The following is a 20841-nucleotide window of genomic DNA, read 5'->3' on the forward strand; positions in this document are numbered from 1 at the left end:
CAGGGTGGTGGTATTTGGCAGAATCTTGAGATTGTAGGTGAAATCTCCTCTGCTCTTCTTAGCCATCTCCTTTAACAGGTCCACCAGGTATCCAGTGTCTTTGTCTTTGAAGAAGATGCTGTCCTGAAGTTGAAGAAAGAAGTAAATTGTTTAAGTTTCGATATGTGGTATTATGTCAATTGCAACAAGAAATGCAAAGTTGTTGCACTAGTAGCCTCTACCAGGCTTCGCTAGGCGGCTGGAAAGAGTAGAAATTGACCAAGAGAGATAACTTGCCGGAGGAGTTGGTCCGCTAGAGAGTACAGTTTGCCGCACCCGAAACACTGTACTCTCTAACGGACCAACTCCCCTGGCACGTTATCTCTCTATTAGCCAATCTCTTATCAGCCACCGGTACCTTCCTAAGCCTGGTAGAGGCTAGCACTAGCATTAACGAATGAATGATTAACGACGTCTAAAGGGTACGTAACTCACTTCGAAAGCCACGACATTGAACGTCTTGCGACGGGACAGATTCCAGTTACTAGCAGTAACAGGATTCATATACCCGCTTCTCGGTAAGGCAGCATTGACTCCTAGCGAGAGTGAACCAACCTGCAGGTGGGATTGTAGTTTGGGTGATTAGTATTCAGACAGCAACTTGGTGCAAAAACTTTCATAGTACCAATAATCACGACAACAGCCAGCCCTCTTCTTGATCATTATCAATACACGAACAACACTGTTCTTGGTGCTGAACACCCAATACATTTGCAACAAGTCCTGTCCTTGGTGCTGAACACTATCAATTCATGACAAATAGTCCTGTCCTTGGTGCTGAACACTATCACTACATTTGCAACTAGCCCTTCCCTTGGTGCTGAACACTTGGTGTGTTACGCCGAATGGCGGTTATACCGGCTATACAGATACAGATAATACATGAGCAACTAGCCCTGTCCTTGGTGCTGAACACTATCACTACAACCATGTCCTTGAAAAGTATTTTTGTCTGCAACTCACCGACTGAAACTTAGACTCTCCATGAAACTCCAAGACCTCCATGGTGATGTTGCTCCGGGCACCGTCAGAGTCAAACGACACCATGCCTGTCTTCCCCTCAAACGGTAGCCCCTGTTTCCAAAAACAATCATAGATAGTAAAATCATATTTTCAGCGAATACTGTGTCTACATCATATCAATTATACCAGTACGATAATGTATCATATACACACAAACAAGTTATCTCTAAGAACATGCAGCATTGTCAAGCAGCAGTTGGCCTTCCTGGGACATGCCTCCCGAGCTACACAGGACGTCATCAAACACTTAAGGAACTGGAGGTCACCAAAACTGACAAGAGGGTCTGTGCTAGAAAAAGAGCCGCCTGGCGGGACCCGTGCATGGCTGCAGCCGCCATGCATCAGAACCTGGTACCTGCGGATGATTGGTTAAAGTTACCTAGGCGCGCAATAACTAGTAAAGAGAGTCTAACCTGTGGTAGGTACGAGATAATGCTCCGTTGACAGTTCTCTACGCTCCCTTCCCCAGTCTTCAGCGCACGTACACCCCTCGCGAAGGCAGTGATGGCATCGTCCACCAGGAGTGGGTAGGGGCTCATGTTGTTTGGTATAGCGTACTGGAACGCGGTTATTCGTGCTTCGGGACGGACCAGACCAGCCAGATCTTCATTCCACTGGTCCAAGGTTCCCTAAACGATACAAACAGGTTTTGGCTTTATCCACGCGTCACAAATTAGATACATTAGAACCATTCTATTCACTATGAGTGATGTAAAGTCCTGAGTGACAAATGTGCTTGGTGATGTACATAAAGCCAACAGTCATCTGCATACATACAAATCCATACCTTACTGTTAACAGTACTTGCCTATTTCTGGCATGTTGACCACTGCCAGAGTGATACAAGATTTTTCTCAAAATCAGGCGAAAATTAATGCACGCCCTGATGTCATCCATAAAAATGACTTGCTGTGGCCTTATCACCAATAATAATGAGGTTATGATAGTTAAGTGTCATACTAGGCAGGAATGTAAAGTTGACTTTCTAATAGTATGAAGAAAAAACTCCAAACTGACCGGATGTGTGACCATCCAGTGATAGTACTGGTTCACCATGTCCATTTGAGCAGCCTGAAGAACAAACGTTATATAAAACAACACGGTGACATTTGAAATATGGTAACACTTGACTACATTACATGTTACTAAGCATATGAATCTATGTTATCACTACCATATACAGCCTAGATCTGTCCTTTTACTATAAAAAATATGTCGATGATCTATTGGTTATATAGTTACTGATGCTTGGCTAAAAAAGCTGCAAAAAACAACAGAGCATACAGAATCTAGAAATAAGTGCACAAGACACAGCTTTGTGACTAGAAAGGTAACATTTGCAAAGCAAATGTGTAATGTTTACCTTCCCATATGCTCTGTTAATTCTTACTCAAACACATTCACATACTCGTATATGGTGACAGGAGTCTGAATCCCTCCTACTATAAAATTACAACATTATGTAGTCCAACACCAGTTACCATGGTAAGAGACAGTCTGGTCATTGGTCATTGACCAGGCCAGTGTTAAGAACGGAAGAAGAAGAAGAAGCAAAAACAGTATGTTTTCCTTCAGTAAACATAACAAAAATACGCGGCACGAAAAAAGATACTGCATTACCCACTTTTCTGATCACCACCTTGGTGACATCCGGCTCCGCGTGTAAGATGATCCTCCGGATTCCGGAAGCCCGGACCTGTAACAGCGTGTTAGTGACGTCACTGTCCGACACCACGCCGCGGCCTGGCAGGATGTACAGGCCCATCGGGATCCGGTCGTCTGTGTTCTGTGTCAAAACATGCTCCACACCTTCCATGTCTGCAACAAAAGGGTGGCAAGGGGATTACTGTGGTCCATCAACAACGTTGAAAATAGAGAATGGCAACACTACTAGTCAATTCTTTATTGTGTTTACCGAAGGAAAACATATTGTTTTTGCTACGTTTCATCCTCTTCTTCTTCTCCAAACACTGACCTCTGACCTCGTCAATGACCTGGTAAAACATATATTTGAATAGTCATCTCATTTCCATGCACAATTCTATCATTTGTATGTTAATTGTCTGAGCCTTCATTCTTGAAAAACACACAAGCCGGCTTACTTATCATTGAAGTCTCTCCTACGATTTCAACCATAAATACAAATCGGCTCCGCCCCTGAGGCGTGGTAAAAAATAGCTGGGAAGCACTGTAGTTCTTACCGTAGACGCCGTCGTGGATGACCGCCAAAGACTGCCATCCGTACGCACGCGTAATGGTGCTCACCATGACGTGTGTCTTCTCGTTCCCAGGGAGAAGGTAGTAGTTGTAGTCACTGCGGGACACACGCCGGTGGATGTAGAACCTGCACATACAAACACAAAATTTGAAAATATTTATGATATTACATACACAATACAACACAACAAGCATCACTTACTCTCATCAATCCAGCAAGTATGATTTGCAGCAAATACATGGTCCATCTTGCCAAATAGTACTCGATTGTGAAATCAATAATGTTAATAGGTACAAAGCCTAAGCCTAAAAACACTTGATTAGCTTGTTGATAAAATTGATGGATCATCTTTCAACCTCTCTGGCAGACGACAGATTTACTAACAATATGTTTTAACACTACATAATATTTCTGATATCTGTTCGTGATGCGATATGATATAAGTTGTTCACCGTTAAGTGACCATCCCGTACGCTGTACTTCAATACATGAAGTCCAATTAAGGAAAAAGATTTGTTTCCGATCTCACCTACCTCGGGATCGGATCTGTTGTGACGTAAGCAAAGATATCGTCGAGTCGTTTGTGATATTCTTCATCGCCCACTAGAAACAGGCCGCAGACACCCTGAGCCAGTCTCTTAGCTACACAAAACACAAAAGTACTCAACAGAGGTATAAACACATTGATAAAAGCCTGGCCTACATCTTGCGTAAGACTTCACGTTTATCTCAAAAACTTTTTAATTCTGCCGTTAATATTCATTTTGAAAGAATCCCATACTGAGGGATGTTGAATGCGGCATTGCACTATGCTGGTAAGTCGAATGGTGGCGCGCTTGAAACATTTCTTCCAGCATCACCAAACACGTCAAGCCAGCTAGGACTGCCAGTACAATACTAATATGATTGCACGCTTTAGTGATCGTCAAATTGGATTTGGGCTACTTGTGGTAATTTCATCAATAGAGTGAAATTTGATAGTTCCTGGCCATTAGCTAATAAAGCCAAAGGTATTACATATTTGGCGCCCTCCCAACCCTTTTAGAGTTTTCCTGTTCAAATGATATCCATTGGGAAACAGGTGTTAACTAGGGCGTCAAAGAATGGAGTTAGAAGGAGATTCTAACTCCATGGTCTAAGTAAATTTGAAGGAAGTTTCCAGACCAAAATATTGCACAATTATACCCATTACAAGCTACCTTTCCTGGCGAAGGTTATAAAACGTGCCACTTGTTGTGCACCTGAAATGCTAATATATACGAAGCTTTGTAACTCATTTTTTATATATACAAATGTAAATATATGCATATACATGAAATACACACGTTTAAGGCAAATGATTGCAGAGTTCAGTACCTCTCTGTGCCATCTGTACCCGTGTCTCTCCCCCCACGATGTGTTCAGTCGTCATCTGCAGCGACACGCCGACTTTGTTCGCCTCCTCCCGGGCTGCCCACGCCGCCGCCACGTTCTGCGCGCATCGGGACGTCCCGCCCTCCACGCAGCTTCCGTCAGGGGGGGCTATCAGGACACCTGAACATCGAACAAATGAGTTAGAGACAGGGAAAAAGGGAGAGAGAAAGGAGAGAGAGAGGGAGAGGGAGAGGGGAGAGAGGGAGAGAGGGGAAGAGAGAGTGAGTGGGTTAGCGAGTGAGTGAGTGAGTGAGTGACTGACTGACTGAGTGTGTCTGTGTGTGTTCATGCATGAGTATGTGTGTGTGTGTGTGTGTGTGTGTGTGTGTGTGTGGTGGGGGGTTAAGTGAGTGTGTTTGTTTGTTTGTTTGTTTGTTTGTTTGTTTGTCTTTGACCTACTGAAAGTTTTGAGAAAAAAAAGCGCTAAAGCTAAGTTTGCCAGCCTAGAATAAAAGAAGACACTCGCCTATCCTAACACGATCCGACTTGACAACAGTCGACGCTCCTGATAGGATGACGAGGAGAAAGACTGTTCTCAGTCTCGCCATGGCGTCTGGAAAACACACGGCATGAGACAACTCTTTACTGGGTACAACATTCAGTGTCATTTGCCACCTTTTCATCGTCACGCCCACTTGCCTCCTATTTCCATTCTCCATTTTCTTTTCCCCACAACAAGTATGCGAGTAAAAATCCCACGTTCGTCAGTTTCTGATCACTGTAGTTCTGTAATTCACTTCCTGAGTACAGTTGTCTCTTTGTAGCTAGGGCGAAACGTTAATAGAAGTGTACTCGATTTTATGTATATTTAATGTATAGTCGTTATTTCTCAGGGTCTTGTCGCATACGTTACACGATCGCAGTACGATCACAAACTGATGACATTCTTGAGATAGTCTTGCATGTGTCGTACGAATAAGGTTGTCTTACAAGGTTCGGAACCTTGTCGGTTGTTGGTTCTATCACAGTCCGTTTGAAAATCTTACGACATCTAGATCGTATAACGATCTATGACAAATGCATCCTAGCCGTTAGCTTGCAGCTTGCCTTTCAATTAAAAATGAATATTCGCTCAATATGCTGTATCAATGATATTCCATTCACTCTTACAAATAAAAAAAATTTCTTTAAAGATAGCTGTAGTAGCAATCTAAAGCAAAGAAAAACACACTCCATGCAATGAAAGATCTTGACATGAATTGACATTGGTAGAAATATGATGAACTATCATTTGTGGCATAATATAGATGCCGGTCATATTACACATCGTAAAAAACATAGCGGGAAAATTTTTACCTGAATTCGGGTCTAGATGTCCGTGATCTTCGTCCCCGGCCCGTGGTGTTTTACAGGTGGATCCTCCAGCGAACTAAACCGTGGATTGCCACATTACAGGACCTCACCCGGAAACGACATCCCAAATCCTCCATCATCTAATTATCGCCATTATCAGATCGATAAAGTGCTCTTATCGCATATTAATTAGATGAGGTTAATTGCTTCATTAAAGATGGATGATATTGAATTATTGGGGCCATTAAGCTAGAGTGCACATGTGGGCGACACCATAGAATAGACATAAGTGCAGTTTCTTGGTAAGACGTTTTCAATAATTCAACAAATGAACAAATTGAAGAGCTTTGCTGAGACGGTTACTAAGATGTTAGTAGCAAATATGTGTAAATATCTGGCGAGCTTAAAGATAGTGCAATATCTTGTGTTAAGGGTTTTATCGCATTTAGGACGCTTTATACAAGGCAAACCCATTAGATCTTCGATCATTCTAGCCTCCTACCGTTTTTAATGCTCGTGCACCGGTCGCACAGTTTCAAGTAACGTTACATCTAACATCTTCATTATAAATCTATATAGAAAGTCGGCTTCTTTCATAACTTAATTTGTATCACTGCTGACGTAGATACATGGAAATATATTGTCTGCGTAAGAACGGAAGATGTCTACGTGTTTTCAGGAATAGAAACTATAAATTCATAAACTTTTAATTGAATTACGTTCGTACGTTCCTACACAGCATATATACTGCTTGATACAAACATGTACAGTCACCGTAAGGTAAAACGTAAGGCATACGGCCAAGTTGAGGCCTTTGTCTCACTGATCTTTTGTCAGGCCCTATGGTACGATATCGAGTCGATAAATAGCATTTCGGTAGCCCTTATGCTTGGTTGTTGTATTTTTGACAAGATTATTAATTGTCTACCAAAGGTTCAGTAATAGGATTACTGACGGAATTAAAAGTTAATAGATAAAACTGAAGTCTTATGTACTATGTACTATGTTCCGTAGAATGAATGAATGAATGAACTTTATTGCTCGACAATCGTACATGGTACAATGTGTGGCAGTAATACAACAATACTTATAAAACTAAACTATCTTATTACATTTCTTACTACAAACTACTATCTATACATTATATGAGTCACAATATGTTCATGAATTGATGATTTGGTCTCGCTTATGAAATAAGGTGTACAGAAATTGACCTACGTAAGCAGATATGGTAGTAGGACATGACAATAATTCATAGAATGTATCGTACTGTGTACTAGATTGGGTGAACTTTGTCTTAGTAGTAATAGTCTGTAACAATGTATCTCTTTCTTTTCTATAGGTGGGACATGTCATAACAAAGTGAAATTCATCTTCAATATTCTCATTACATGTGGGACACAGTCTCTGAGTGGCTGGTGTGTTGTGGTGTCGACCTTTTTCGATTTGAAGACAATGTGCGCTGATTCTCTGCTGAATTTTGTTATGCTAGTTGTGAACGATTTATTATAAATTGATGTGAGATAATCTTCCATGCCAAAATGCTTTTTGATTTTAGAATATGTATGAAGTTTACTAGTGTTTCTAAGTTGTTCTCTCCAGCCAGAAAGAAACGTGTCTTTCAGACGCTCTTTAAATAATGAAGTATTTACATGCTAAGGAAAATGTAATGCTCTCGTGATACATGCAGGAACACCGGTAATGCTCAGGAAGTAACATCCCCAAAGATGCATCTGTCAGTATCCACATCAATCAACTGTGCCACTTCGGGAGTTATTTTAATCCCAAGCCACTTCTTCAGCTCTTGCGCGCTTCCGATTGTTTTATTCCTCCCGGTTCTGCTTGACTCATGCTGATTCGTAATAAATGTGCAGGAGCATTTGGAATACCAAGAACAAACCAAAACACGACAAAAACCACAAGACATGTTCCAGTGGCATTTTATTTCACAGCTACACATCTGCACAATCATCAAAGTCTTGAATACACTTTTTTGTTTGAAGTTAGACAAAGCATATTTAGAAGTCCTAACGTTCTGTCATATCATATTTTATTGCAATATTGTAAGTCTTTCAACGACTAACGTACATTATATCTTTCTAGAGGATCTGCCTACAACCTTCTGCATGCTGTTTTTCTTGTCTCGGGAAACGGCTTCATCAGTCATGTAGCGGCAATAGCTTTCTGTGATATACATATTGATACTTAAGCTAATCTGTGTTTACTAAGTCTAAATGTACATACATCTATATTGTCTTTTTCGGCGTTCTTTACATATCGTCATCTTGCATAGAATTACGTCAGTCTTTTTAATGCACTTGCGTTGCACATACATGTACGTGTTTTATTTCGCGTCTTTAGAGCATTTTCGTTTTCTTGTTATCAACTGAAAACTGTCTTATAGTTTTACTACGTCTACATAGTTGTTGTCTTCAAGTTCTTCACGTTGTTTTTCCATCTGCCTCATGCACTACATGTAACATATAACGCGTGATCTCCATTTTTTTGGCTACGCCTCAGGGGCCAAGCCTATGGCGTCGAATTGGTTTTGTGTGTATCATAGTGCGAACTCTACTGGAGGTTCGGGAGGCGGGCGGATGATGTCCCCGCGTTCGCTCCTGTGCACGTTAACGGTGTAGCTCAGGGCCTTCCCCGGGGCGGACATGTCGTCGTCCAGGGGAGGGGACTCCCCGAGCCCGGTGTCGGTGGAGCGCGCGCCGTGCATGCGGTAACCAGCCCTGTCCACGTCATCGCCGCCGTCCGCCATGTTGGGGTCATGACCTGATGACGTCAGCCGCATTCCGCGGCCGTTCTGGGCGAGTTTGTTGTCCGAAGTGGGGATGACCGACACGGTCACCCGGTCCTGAGACAGCGGCCCGCCGCGGTACGGCAGCGGCCCGCGCGGGGCACTGGGGTTGACGAACGGGGGGCTGTTGCGGTCTAGAAAGGGGCTGCCGGTAGACCCCTTCTGGGGCCGAGGAGCTTCAACGGAAGGCTTACTGGATTTTCTGAACAGGGACGACAGACGCCTGAAGGCGATGGAGGCCGAGGAGCGACGGCTGGGCTTCTGGTCTGGTGTCTTGGGTGGGTGCTGAAAAAAATGGAACAGGAATGTATTGAGATGTATGGATTTGTTTTCTCACACACAGACTTTTTTCAGTTAAATCACCTACTATTGGCGTTTCGACTGTTGTACGGTTTGACTTTTGCCTGTGTCTAATTGTTGTATGTAATGTTTGAAATATACATGTGTACGAAAGCATCAGCTGAATTTGCTGCCTAGTGCTTCACGCTTATTGCCGTTGCAAGTTGAAGAAAGAAGAAGAAAAGAAATGGCTCAATATTTATAGCTACTAATAAAACAGAAAAGTGCACAACTTCCTAAAAATCGCTAATATTGTACAGTTAATAATGAACCACATCCTTTGAGGCCTGGACAAGGAAACATGGCAAAAAGAAAATGTAAGCAGCACAAGAACATTGCCAGACGAATAGTTACCAGTTTCTCAAACTCTTTGTCCCTCTTATGGAAGAACCAGAGAAATTCCACCACCGCCACGAAGATGGCCACGCCCATGGCCACGCCCATTCCGGCAAACACCACCGTCAGGTTCTCTGGCGCGATCACTCTCGTTCCCAGGGGGTCGTCGCCGTTACAGTTACAGGAGTCATACGTCACCGTCATCCACTTGTTCTGGAGCTCCTCCAACACGCCTTCTTCTTGTAGTCTGCGGGAAAAAACGTTTAACTGTTAAGCTTTGACGAAATCTGTGTCGGTATAGCCGGTCTCACCGCCCTTCGGGGTAACACACCAGCTTCGCAGGCACGCGGCGCGGCGGCAGCTAGCTATATCACACCAAACGACCTGTTACACCCAATCTTTGCACATCAAGGTTGTACACAACCGTAGAGACATTGTTGTATCGAGAACTGTGATTTATTTAGAATCATGTTCAGGAACGGTACTGTCACTGGGTAGTCCACGCGTATATTGAACCGTGTCTGAGGCAAATATAAGTTTTTGGATACGCGGAGACTATCCAGAACCGTGCTTGATCCTATAAAGCCTAACCCATTCAGGCACAGAACTAGATAGGCATATTTCTGAATACAATTGACACAATAATTCAGACCAAGGAGGTTAAAAATCTAGATATGGTAAGTTGTTCTGACATAACACAAGTAGATAAATGTTAAAGAAGCATGCAACATTTTCGTTTGTAAAGTTTGGACATACATGTATGCATACACGTACTTCCACTGCACCACCGCAATATCTTATCATCACTAAGGAAGATTGATTTTTGCGAAATAAATGTGATTTGAAAAGCAAATAAGTGGTACTTTGTACATAACATTGTTTTGTATTCACTTAGTCCACTCTAAAATAGTCGAATCAATGATAATCTAATTCAGAAAATCGATCAAATGGACATAGAGCCATGCTAGAAAACTTCCAAGCTTCTAGCTGTTGTAATGCGGTATTTTTCTCGGAGACAGGAGGACGAATATCACCTTTGTGGGGTCGTGTGGCGAACCGAAAGAGCTTTTGAATCGGTATCAAGAGGTCCCGAGTTCGAATCCTGCCATGCCACTAATCTTGCGTCCTTGGAAATTTGAAAAGCACTTTACACAACTTTCCTCAATTTACTCTGATGAAAATGAGTATGTTTGTTGTCCGTCCATGCGTTTGTCTGCGTTGGTGGCGGCATAAAAGTAAGTTGAAGAAACTTGAGTGTGCCGTCGCCGTGTCTTGTAATAAATGTTGGAATAGAAAAAAAGGACTTTCACCTTAGGATTTCCTTGGTGAACTCGTCGTGAAAGATGGACCCCTTGGGGAAGGCGAGTCCCAGGCCGTACGGAAAGAAGTAGTTCCCCGCCGTCTCCAGCTGGCACTGGTCCTGGGCGAAGAACTGGATCTTGGAGTGAGTGATGAAGGAGTAAGGCTTCCACTCGGTGTCGGAGTAGGAGCCCGGAACGCTGACGTACACCCCCTTCTGTACCTTCTCTACTCCCGTGTTGTCGGTAGGGACCACCACGTCCACCCGGTTATCCTGAAACAAATGGGAAGACACCACGGTTAGGGTTTCGGATTGAAACCTATGCAAAAATAGACAAAAAGGGCATCATGTCTCAACTTTCTGAAGTTTTGGTCACACAAAGTTACCTTCATGTCTTAGCCCATTTATTACTATGTATCTACAGGCCTTTTCGGGAAATTCTGATTGGCGAGGCTCGATCTAGAGCTGTATCTCTACACAGTTGGTGCACTTTAAACCCATATTTCAGGTCGATGCAAGGCGTTAGGCAGAAGAGGTGTGAGGTAACAGAAAGCTCCATTCTTTTTGCAAAAACCCTTTCACACAAACGTGAGCACAGAGGAAGAGATGGAAAGAGAGAAATAAAGAGCTGGTTTAGTCGCACTACTGCTACTTCGACTGTTAAAAGATGCATCCCAAGATAGCTTCTCACAAGAGGTTACTTACACTGATAAACTCGTGCATTTCCCTGAATGGTTTGAAGTCCTCGTCTGGAACCTTCCCGAACGCCTCGAAGAAGCTGCGGACGGGCGGGAGGAACTTGTTGATGCCGTACGCGACGTCCCGGCGGTTGTGCAGGTCCTCCATGCCGTGGATCTGCAGGGCGGAGGGCGCCACCAGCAGACCCGCGAACGTCGCGATGTAGTACGTCACCAGCGTCACGGAGAACAGCAGCCAGCCAGCCCCGATCAGCTTCCCGCCGTACGACCTGGTGTTGTATACAGAAGGAAGATCAGGCAGAGAAAGACGTTCGTATAACACACACACACATACACACACACACACACACACACGCGCGCGCACGCACGCACACACACACACACACACAGCACACACACACACACACACAGCACACACACACGCACGCACGCACGCACGCACACACACACACACACACACACACACACACAAACACTCGATCCAGAAGATGTCTCTCTCTCTCTCTCTCTGTCTCTCTCTCTCTCTCTGTCTCTGTCTCTCTGTCTTTGTCTCTCTCTCTCGCTCTCTCTCTTTCTCTCTCTCTCTCTATCTCTATCTCTATCTCTCTCTGTCTCTCTCTGTGTCTGTCTCTGTCTCTCTCTCTCTCTCTGTCTCTGTCTCTCTGTCTCTCTCTGTCTCTCTCTCTCGCTCGCTCTCTCTCTCTCGCTCGCTCTCTCTCTCGCGCTCTAAAGGATATACCTAAAGGATGTTTAGTGTTTATGCAATACAAACCAACAAACAAGCAATAAAAATACTGCTCATATATTTAGGTCTTTCAAACGTACCGTGGTACCTTTTCCAGGCCAGTACTGACTGGCTACACAAGGTGTCAAGGTAAGTTAAGTACAGCCAAAGAAGTCAGGACTTCCTTACGTACCTCGGTACTTTTTCCATACCCTGCAGGACCAGGGCGCGGTAGACGAACCACGGGCTGTTCCTGAGACCGTACGGGTCTGCCAGCTCGTCCCCGTCCTCCTCCCTCCCCACCCGCCGGTTGTACAGGCCCCACTCGTACGGGTCCAACTTGTTGATGGCGTAAAACGCTAGGGTCACGCAGGCGTAGACGGCGATGACGTACAGCCAGGTGAAGTTTTGCAGAGGGGTCAGGAGTGTGATGACATCAACTGCCTGAAAGTAGAGAGTAGAAATTAAAGACAACTAAAAAAGTAGCGTTTTCCTTCACCTGGTCTAGCCCAACAAACTACTGCTCTGTTTATTCTTACTCAAAGCCAAATACATTCATATATATGGTGAGCAGGCTCTCCGACTCTGCCCTGCTACAAAATGTAACCCAACACCACAGGGTGTTGCTACAGTTCTAGCTACCATGGTGACGGACGTCTGGTCCAGGTCATTGACCTTATTTGTTTAGAGAAGAAGAAGAGGAAGAAACTGAGCAAAAACGATATGTTTCCTTCTGCAAAGATAAACATAATAATAGAAATTTCAAAACAAACTTTGTCCTTTCCTCAACACATTCAACAAACCACAGCATATTATTATTAAACTCTAGGAAATAGGAACTGGAAGACTCTACAAAAAGGTGAGATGAACAGATGAACCATAAACGTCATATACCAACCTTAGATTTTGGTTTCTTGGACAGGACGGTGTAGCCCAGGTTGAGGACGGACTGGGTGATGTCTACCTGCTCGGAGTAGTTCAGCGGAGTCAGGATCAGCCCCATGTCTTTGGGTTTCTGAGCCTGGTAAATACAGAGACGTAATAGCCTTTATGAAATAGCTCGTTATGTACTTATTGATAGTGTTTAGCACCAAGGAGAGTAACGGTCGCTCCTGTATTGATAGTTTTCAGCACCAAGGACAGGGGCAGTTGTGCGTGTAGTTATAGCGTTTAGCACAAAGGACAGGGGGAGTCATGCATGTATTGATAGTGTTCAGCACCAAGGACAGGGCTAGTTGTACATATATTGAATAACATTCAACACCAAAGACAAGGCCATGTGTGTGTATAATGCATGAAAATCTACCTCATTTGCAGGAAGCCAATATTCGTCAAATATTATAGAATGACGCATACACTTGTTGTCTATTACGCAATTAATTAAGACAATTTTTAAAACGAAACGTTACAACTGTTCTCACAATACCAAAACAAATGTTGCAATACTCACCCCTTCCACTAGTGAGTCTTTGATTAACTTCCCCACATTGCTCACGCGTGCCACCGTCAGGTCGAAGTCGAACTCCAGGTTCCTTGCTATGGTGTTGATGACGTCAATCAGATACCCTTCGAACACGCCGTTACCCGTCTTGTCTTTGCTGTTCTCTGTGAAGTTCACAAAGACGCCTTGCTGTAAAAGAATTTAAACCAATTAAAAATGTTTCAACAAACCCACTTACTGATTTCTGATTTTCCTGCAGTGCACAACATCTACATGTATCTTCAGTTAGGATACTGCGCTATGTCCTAGCCACTAGTTCTGCTCAAATAAGGGTCACAACATTCAGTACAGTGAGCACTGTATATACAGTTTGATGATATACCTTTATGTATACTGAAATACATAACATTTACTTCGTCCATTAGGTGTAATTCCAAGTACTTTTAATGTTAAGAACAAGGGTTTTAATTTTAATATCATCACTTTCAAAACCATTGGTTATCGCAAATTCCGTTCCTCGCGAGCTCATGTCTTCTGATTGGATGAGATAAATCACGTGACATGTGACACCTACCGTGTAGGTTTCTATGTGGAACATCCGTTTAGCGGCGAAAGGAAGAGGGCGGTCCTCGGAGTACTGGACACCGCCTAGACTGGCGCCATCCTCTGTTGACCAGTTACCCACCTGTGCACATGGACGGATGTATACTTTAGAGAAAATGCTTTGAATAACGCATGGCGTTTGGTTTCAGAAAGGCCATGTGTAAATCAGAAATTGACAGATATGTTTTGGTAGCACGTTGACAGAACATACTGCGCCTGTGCAAAACCCGTATCATATATTATAAGTGTTTCTTGCATTGCTGGACATTTGAACATTGAACTCTTGGATTTTTTATGTCATCCCTCAGTATATACGCGTAAAGGACCTTAAAAGAGGCGTACTGCAGATGTGCTATGCACAATACATTGCGGGTTTCGCCCGGGCGCATTACGTTCTACCGACATGCTTGTTTTGGTAAGTAATAAAAAATGTCGTTTCGTATTTACTTACAGATTGCAGAACGCCGTTGTTGAACTCAGAGATGTCGATTCTGAACTTCGTCAGGTATCCGTCAGGACCGAACGCCCTTCCACCGAACTCCATGCCCTGGAAAAGAAAAACAGTGCTTGACAAAAACCCGTCTTGTGAATCGTCACACTAATCAGAAAGATTAAAAGACAGAAAGACAAGACAGAAGCACCCTAATGTTTCTCACACTAGTGTTCAGCACCAAGGACAGGGCTAGTTGTACATGTACTGATAGTGTTCAGCACCAAGGACAGGGCTAGTTGTACATGTACTGATAGTGTTCAGCACCAAGGACAGGGCTAGTTGTACATGTACTGATAGTGTTCAGCACCAAGGACAGGGCTAGTTGCACATGTACTGATAGTGTTCAGCACCAAGGACAGGGCTAGTTGTACTAGTACTGATAGTGTTCAGCACCAAGGACAGGGCTAGTTGTGCATGTACTGATAGAATTCAGCACCAAGGACAGGGCTAGTTGTGCATGTACTGATAGAATTCAGCACCAAGGACAGGGCTAGTTCTGCATACATCAATAGCGTTCAGTATAATTGACAGATCTAGTCGCGCATGTATTAATAGCATTCAGCACCAAGGACAAGACCATTTATGTGTATGTATAATGCATGTGTGTACATAGAAAAATCTTTCTGAAATATCTCGTCGAAACCAATGTCCACAGAAGTACTTGTTGACTATTACACGATAAAGACAACTGCTACGACAAAACGTTACAACTTTTCTGACAATAACAAATTCAAAGAAAATATGCTAATTTTGCTCACACTAGTCAATTCTCCTCTGAGAGTTTCTCTGCAGGCGTCCTCTTTTACGTCTTCGGAGAACTTCCCGATGCCTTTGGCAATCATGGCGATGGAGTCTATCACCAGTGCCTTGTAGGTTGTGAGTCCACCTGGAAAAAGTTGAAAATAGATTGAATTACCATGGCACTAGAGTTAAGATAAACATTTTTTTTGGAGTGGATCAAAATTTGGAAGTCTTCGATGCAAATATCACTCTTGCGATTACTAGCAAAATTTGTTACTTATAAATCCTGGATGGAATCTAAGGATAAGGATAGGATGCAACACAACTTATGGTATTACTACTTAACCGAGATGTCCTTTAGACAACTGTAACTATGTTTAGTGCATTGTATGATGTGTATGTGTATATTTTGTATATTTTGTATATATTTTGCCTCTTGGTCATCAATAAAGTTTTGTAAAAAGAAAAGGGTTGTGAGTCCACCTGTCACCGACAGGGTCTCCAGCTCCTCGAACCCCCCGGCCAGCCGGAACGTGGTGATCCGGGCATTCGTGGGTCTGTACCGGCTCAGGTCCAGCTCCTCCCAGATCTGAAGGGGAACGACATACGGAATTCTTTTCTTGCTCACACATTAAAGAAAATGGTACAACGCAAACGTACATGAAGGCCTGCAGGGGACTGACTTCCTAAGCATCTTCGGACACGAAGAAGAAGCCAACAAACAAACAAACAAACAAACAACAAACAACACAAAGTGGTAACACACTCAAGTAGCTAAGACTTATTTAACACTACACGGGGTGTTGGAGACAAACTCACCAGGTTGGTGATCATCCAGTGGAAATCAGGATTCAGCATGACCAGGTTTACTGCCTATGACAGAGAACACAGTCATTTAATAAAGGGTCAATGTCCCGCCCTGAGGTGTATATGGTGGGATAATCCCTGCTCAGGTGCGATAACCACCTCATAAACCACCAGTGATTATATCACCATATACACCGAGGATAAGGCGGAACATTAAACGTTATTACCATGGTCGACGCCTTCTGGCCATATGATAATAGGCCTTATAAGTATAGATTAGATTATACTCTCATGTGTAGGTCAATGATAAATCAAGACGTAATAACTCATGTTTAACACCAGTGGTTATGAAGATGTACCTGCTGGAAGATGGAGTCAATGACGTTGATCTTGCTATGAAGTACAATATTCTTAAACCCGGATTGCTTAATCTTCAGTAGGACTGCCGCTAAGTCGCTGTCGCTGGCGTTCCCGGGGATGAGGAACGCTCCAAGCCGGATTCCACTCTGTGTGACTCGTGCCAGGATGTCTTCCGCGCCTTCTATGTCTGAAGAAATATACGTAGAAATGCTGAGGTTGCCTTTTTTAACCCTTGTCCTGCTGGCATTTTACACAATATTTTTCAATATGTGATGTCTTAATCAGGTCACAGACCCTTGACTTTTTTGCTCTCCGGTGGAGTAGTCACTTTGCGTTTCGCTGCGATGTGATGCTTTGCATGAAAAACACCCCTAAATCGTAACTATACATGGTGCTATATAGATGGTACTGTATGTGCAGAACGACAATTGTTGGGTTCCGCAGGACAAGGGTTTTGATGATATCAATGTAAACATGACAGCGTGACGGCATGCATAATTTTTGCCACGCGAATGTTCTTTTCAAATAATATTCATAATTTCCATTGATTGTGATATCAGAAAGAACTTTCAATTTATAACTTGTGCTGATTACAGTATTACTAGTGTGTCATTATCAGATTACTATACCCAATACCCAAATTATACGCACTGAGGGAAAAACTTTGTTTGTTTGATTGTTTAAGTATACCTGTCTACCTACTTAGAGATATCTTTGATTCATATTTTTCACCAAACTAAGACAGAATATTTTATTCATGACTATGTCTAAAATATATGTTTTTCATTATGTAATAGCTACTTTTATATCCTTTTTATTCTTACATGTAATTTAAGAACTGTTTTTATGTATGAACTCTTATACAACAAGGCATTGTTCAGCCTATGGCTGCCAGTTCTTTGTTTTAACAATAAACCGTTTAATTGAATATCTGGCCCATTAAGTGATTGCACTTCTTTTCAATGGGGCTCTGTTTTACACAACAAAACACAACAGTCACATACAAACAGTAAAATTGGGATACAATAAATAATGATAATGGCAATGATAATAAAGAAAAAAACAGTAACTAACCAATAACAATGATAAATAATGCTGATAACAAAAAGTACAAATTGTCCAGTCCAGTCATTGTCCAGTGCAGTTTGTTAGTATGGAGGTATCTTTAATCTCCAAGCAGATCTTTCGGTTACAGACTGGCCAATTTGATACTGTCTTACCCCCACCGAAAGATCTGCTTGGAGATTAGGTATCTTACCGTACACGCCGTCATACAGCATGGCGACAGTCTTCCAGCCGTATGCGGTGACAATGTCAGTCATCATCACGTTCAGGTCCCTCGGGTGGGGTCTCATGTAGAAGTTGGTGACAATGTCGGGCGGCTGGTCGCCGGGTATCCTTTGTGGGTTTATGTAGATTCTACAGAGGAAAAAAAACAGTCTTTAGAGTCTTACCAAAAAGGTAACAACTGTTCTAATCAGAACCATAACTTATGTACTTCTGACACTATCAACGCTATATGTATAGGAGGTGGATCTATAAGATTTTCTGGAAAACATTCTACACACCTTGGTATACTGATGTTCGTGGCAAAAGAAAACACATCCCCCATCCTGGCGTCCTCATCGCCAAGCAGAATTAGTGCGCAGACCTTCCGGTTCAACAGGTACCTCGCTGCGAGGGACAAAACGTACTTTCGTTGTAGCTCATAGATTTCATTTTGTCATGCTAATATATCTGTTAATATATCCATGACATCATTTGTTCATATGAAATAAGAAAAGCCCAGAGATTATTTTGTTGTTGGATCTATGTTTAGGCCACCTTTCAAGAGTTCTTTCATTTCGCAATTCATGAGGTGAACAAAGGTATTAAAGATTTCCACCTGATATAATAAACATCGTTACATGCATATATAGTAGCATAGTACTGGCATCCCGTTCCTAATGCGCTTACAATAGCATCTTGATAAGGCGATTTCTAGTATAGCCTGCAAACGTTTTAACGGGCAACGTTTGTGCCTACTAGGGCGATGGTTTATTTCCGGTGAAAAGAGCTGTATCCGCCCGCTTATGATACATCTCTCCCCCGATACAGCTGACCTCATAGAGAGGAAACCATACTTCTCTATCCGCGGTCTGCGCCTGAGACTAATTCTAGTACAAGTACCTGCTTGAACGGCACACATGGGGGTGTCAGCCAGGGTGTGTAGCGGCTTCAGCTCGTGCAGCACATCTTTGATGTTGTAGCCGAGATGTGAGACGGCGCCGTCCGCAATGTCGCAGTAGTCGGTGTGGTCCGACGTGCATGTTTTAGCGTCCACCTCTGACGGCTGGCACTGGCCCGAAACGTGCACAACACCTGAGAGCATTACACGTTAACAGACATTACATGTTACTACACATTACATGTTACTACACATTACACGACACGTTAACACACATTACACGTTAACACACATTACACGTTACTACACATTACATGTTACTAGACATTACACGTTAACACACATTACACGTTAACAAGCATTATACATGTACGTTAACACACATCACACGTTAACAGACATTACACGTTAACAGACATTACACATAACTAGACATTTCACGTTAACAAAAATTATACGTTACTAGACATTAACAGACATTGCACGTTTACAGACATTACATGTTTACAGACATTACATGTTACTACACATTACAAGTTAACACACATATCGTTACCAGACATTACACGTTACCAGTCATTACACGTAACCCGATATTACACGTAACCCGATATTACACTTAACCACATGTTACTACACATTACATCTTATCACACACCACACATTATTACAGATTACTACGAAATTATAAGATAACATGTAGCTCCGATACAAGTGGTCCACATATTTCGGATCGCATGACAGTGTTTTAGACTGCATTTCCCCACCCAAATACCCGGAAAGGTACAACAGCTTGGCACTTAGCACCCGAGTGCAAAAGATATTGCACGGATGAGATAACCTATTAAAACATGGAGGTACGTGCCATTGGGATAACGTTTACCAGGGTGCATGTCCTTTCCCAGATGGGCTAAATACAGTAGTTATACCATTGCAACAGAGTCGTATAGCATTACCTGTAGTGTTGATAGTGAACAAGGGGTAGGCAAAACTAAGCGTGTGAATTTATATTTTTTTTATTCACATAATTATATTTATTGAGTATTAGGCAAAACGCAAAGATTGCTTATGTGACGCCTTCTACTCAACATTTTTAAACTTATATTGACACTATCTTATACATGCCAGATCTATCGTTAATTAATGCACTGATCCCATGACAGATGTATGTTGACTAAGATAAGAGTGATCTTACCTGCATAGAAGGTCGAGGCGCTGGAAGCGGAACTCACGAACACAAACAGCAGCGCCGTTGACAAAAGCTGCATGGTCCCTACGTATAGAACAAAACTATATAATTCACGTCTATCGCTTCAATGTTCCTCTTGTGAAACGTATAGGCTTACATATAGTACACTGTAGATAAGTAAACTCGACAGCATCGATCCTGTTCATAAGACACTGCTCCTAGCTGCTTTTTGTTTTGTTGCTCCTTTAAATTATGAAATTGAGCCCTGATTTTCTAAGAGCTACTTTGAAGGCGAAGTCGAGGGAAAAAGTATCGCTTACTTCAACGTCTATCGACAAGAAAAACAAATTCCTTCTCCCTTTTTTTTTAGAAAACCTTGTAGTATCACCCCACTCCTCTCCACCAGTTGTTTTAGTGATGCGGCTCTACTCGACCTGTATCAGTATAACCGCCTTATACTGAGCACCTCAGCTAGATATAACTATCTCACTAAAAGATACAAGCTTTAAAGATACTGTACACATTTAACAACTTAGAGGAGTCCTTGCTGCGAATTAGCACCTTATCTAGTCTGCCGACAACACCATTAAAACGAAATTCCTCAACACATTATTAGATTGCTAATGCCATCTGAGTCAGACCACTTAATGTGGGAAGTGTATGATGAAATATCGTTTTGTATTAGATTACACAAACTAGTGCAGCTCCCAAGGAGACTACAGGGCTTTTACGCCTGATGCGATTTTTCCTCCACAAATTTGGTTATCAAGATGACAGTTCCAGTCCCATTTGGTGCATAATAAAATCGTCACAATGCCTAATTGCCTAATTGCTCCCAAATCACTTTACGC

The 20841-nt window shown here is 42.6% G+C and overlaps 2 protein-coding genes across 2 annotated transcripts; both read right to left on the bottom strand.

Moving 5' to 3' along the window:
* Positions 1-1755: 1755 nt before the first annotated feature.
* Positions 1756-5243, bottom strand: LOC109481053. Its single transcript, XM_019783527.1, has 7 exons — positions 5160-5243; positions 4637-4813; positions 3814-3922; positions 3264-3406; positions 2687-2880; positions 2080-2133; positions 1756-1827 (listed from the first exon to the last, which is right to left on the bottom strand). Exons 1-7 carry the CDS (start codon positions 5239-5241, stop codon positions 1756-1758), a joined length of 831 nt encoding a protein of 276 aa, XP_019639086.1. The 5' UTR covers positions 5242-5243.
* Positions 5244-8333: 3090 nt separating this feature from the next.
* Positions 8334-20069, bottom strand: LOC109481054 (glutamate receptor ionotropic, kainate 2-like). Its single transcript, XM_019783528.1, has 17 exons — positions 19997-20069; positions 18804-18995; positions 18203-18308; positions 17893-18053; positions 16634-16821; positions 16287-16340; positions 15951-16056; positions 15485-15612; positions 14685-14780; positions 14205-14315; positions 13640-13819; positions 13088-13210; positions 12383-12633; positions 11473-11734; positions 10778-11040; positions 9486-9714; positions 8334-9077 (listed from the first exon to the last, which is right to left on the bottom strand). The coding sequence occupies exons 1-17, from the start codon at positions 20067-20069 to the stop codon at positions 8544-8546; spliced, it is 3057 nt and encodes a 1018-aa protein (XP_019639087.1). The 3' UTR covers positions 8334-8543.
* Positions 20070-20841: the final 772 nt, after the last annotated feature.

This window comes from Branchiostoma belcheri, unplaced genomic scaffold (assembly GCF_001625305.1).
Source record: "Branchiostoma belcheri isolate BF01 breed outbred unplaced genomic scaffold, Haploidv18h27 scaffold54, whole genome shotgun sequence".
NCBI classification, from domain to species: domain Eukaryota; kingdom Metazoa; phylum Chordata; class Leptocardii; order Amphioxiformes; family Branchiostomatidae; genus Branchiostoma; species Branchiostoma belcheri.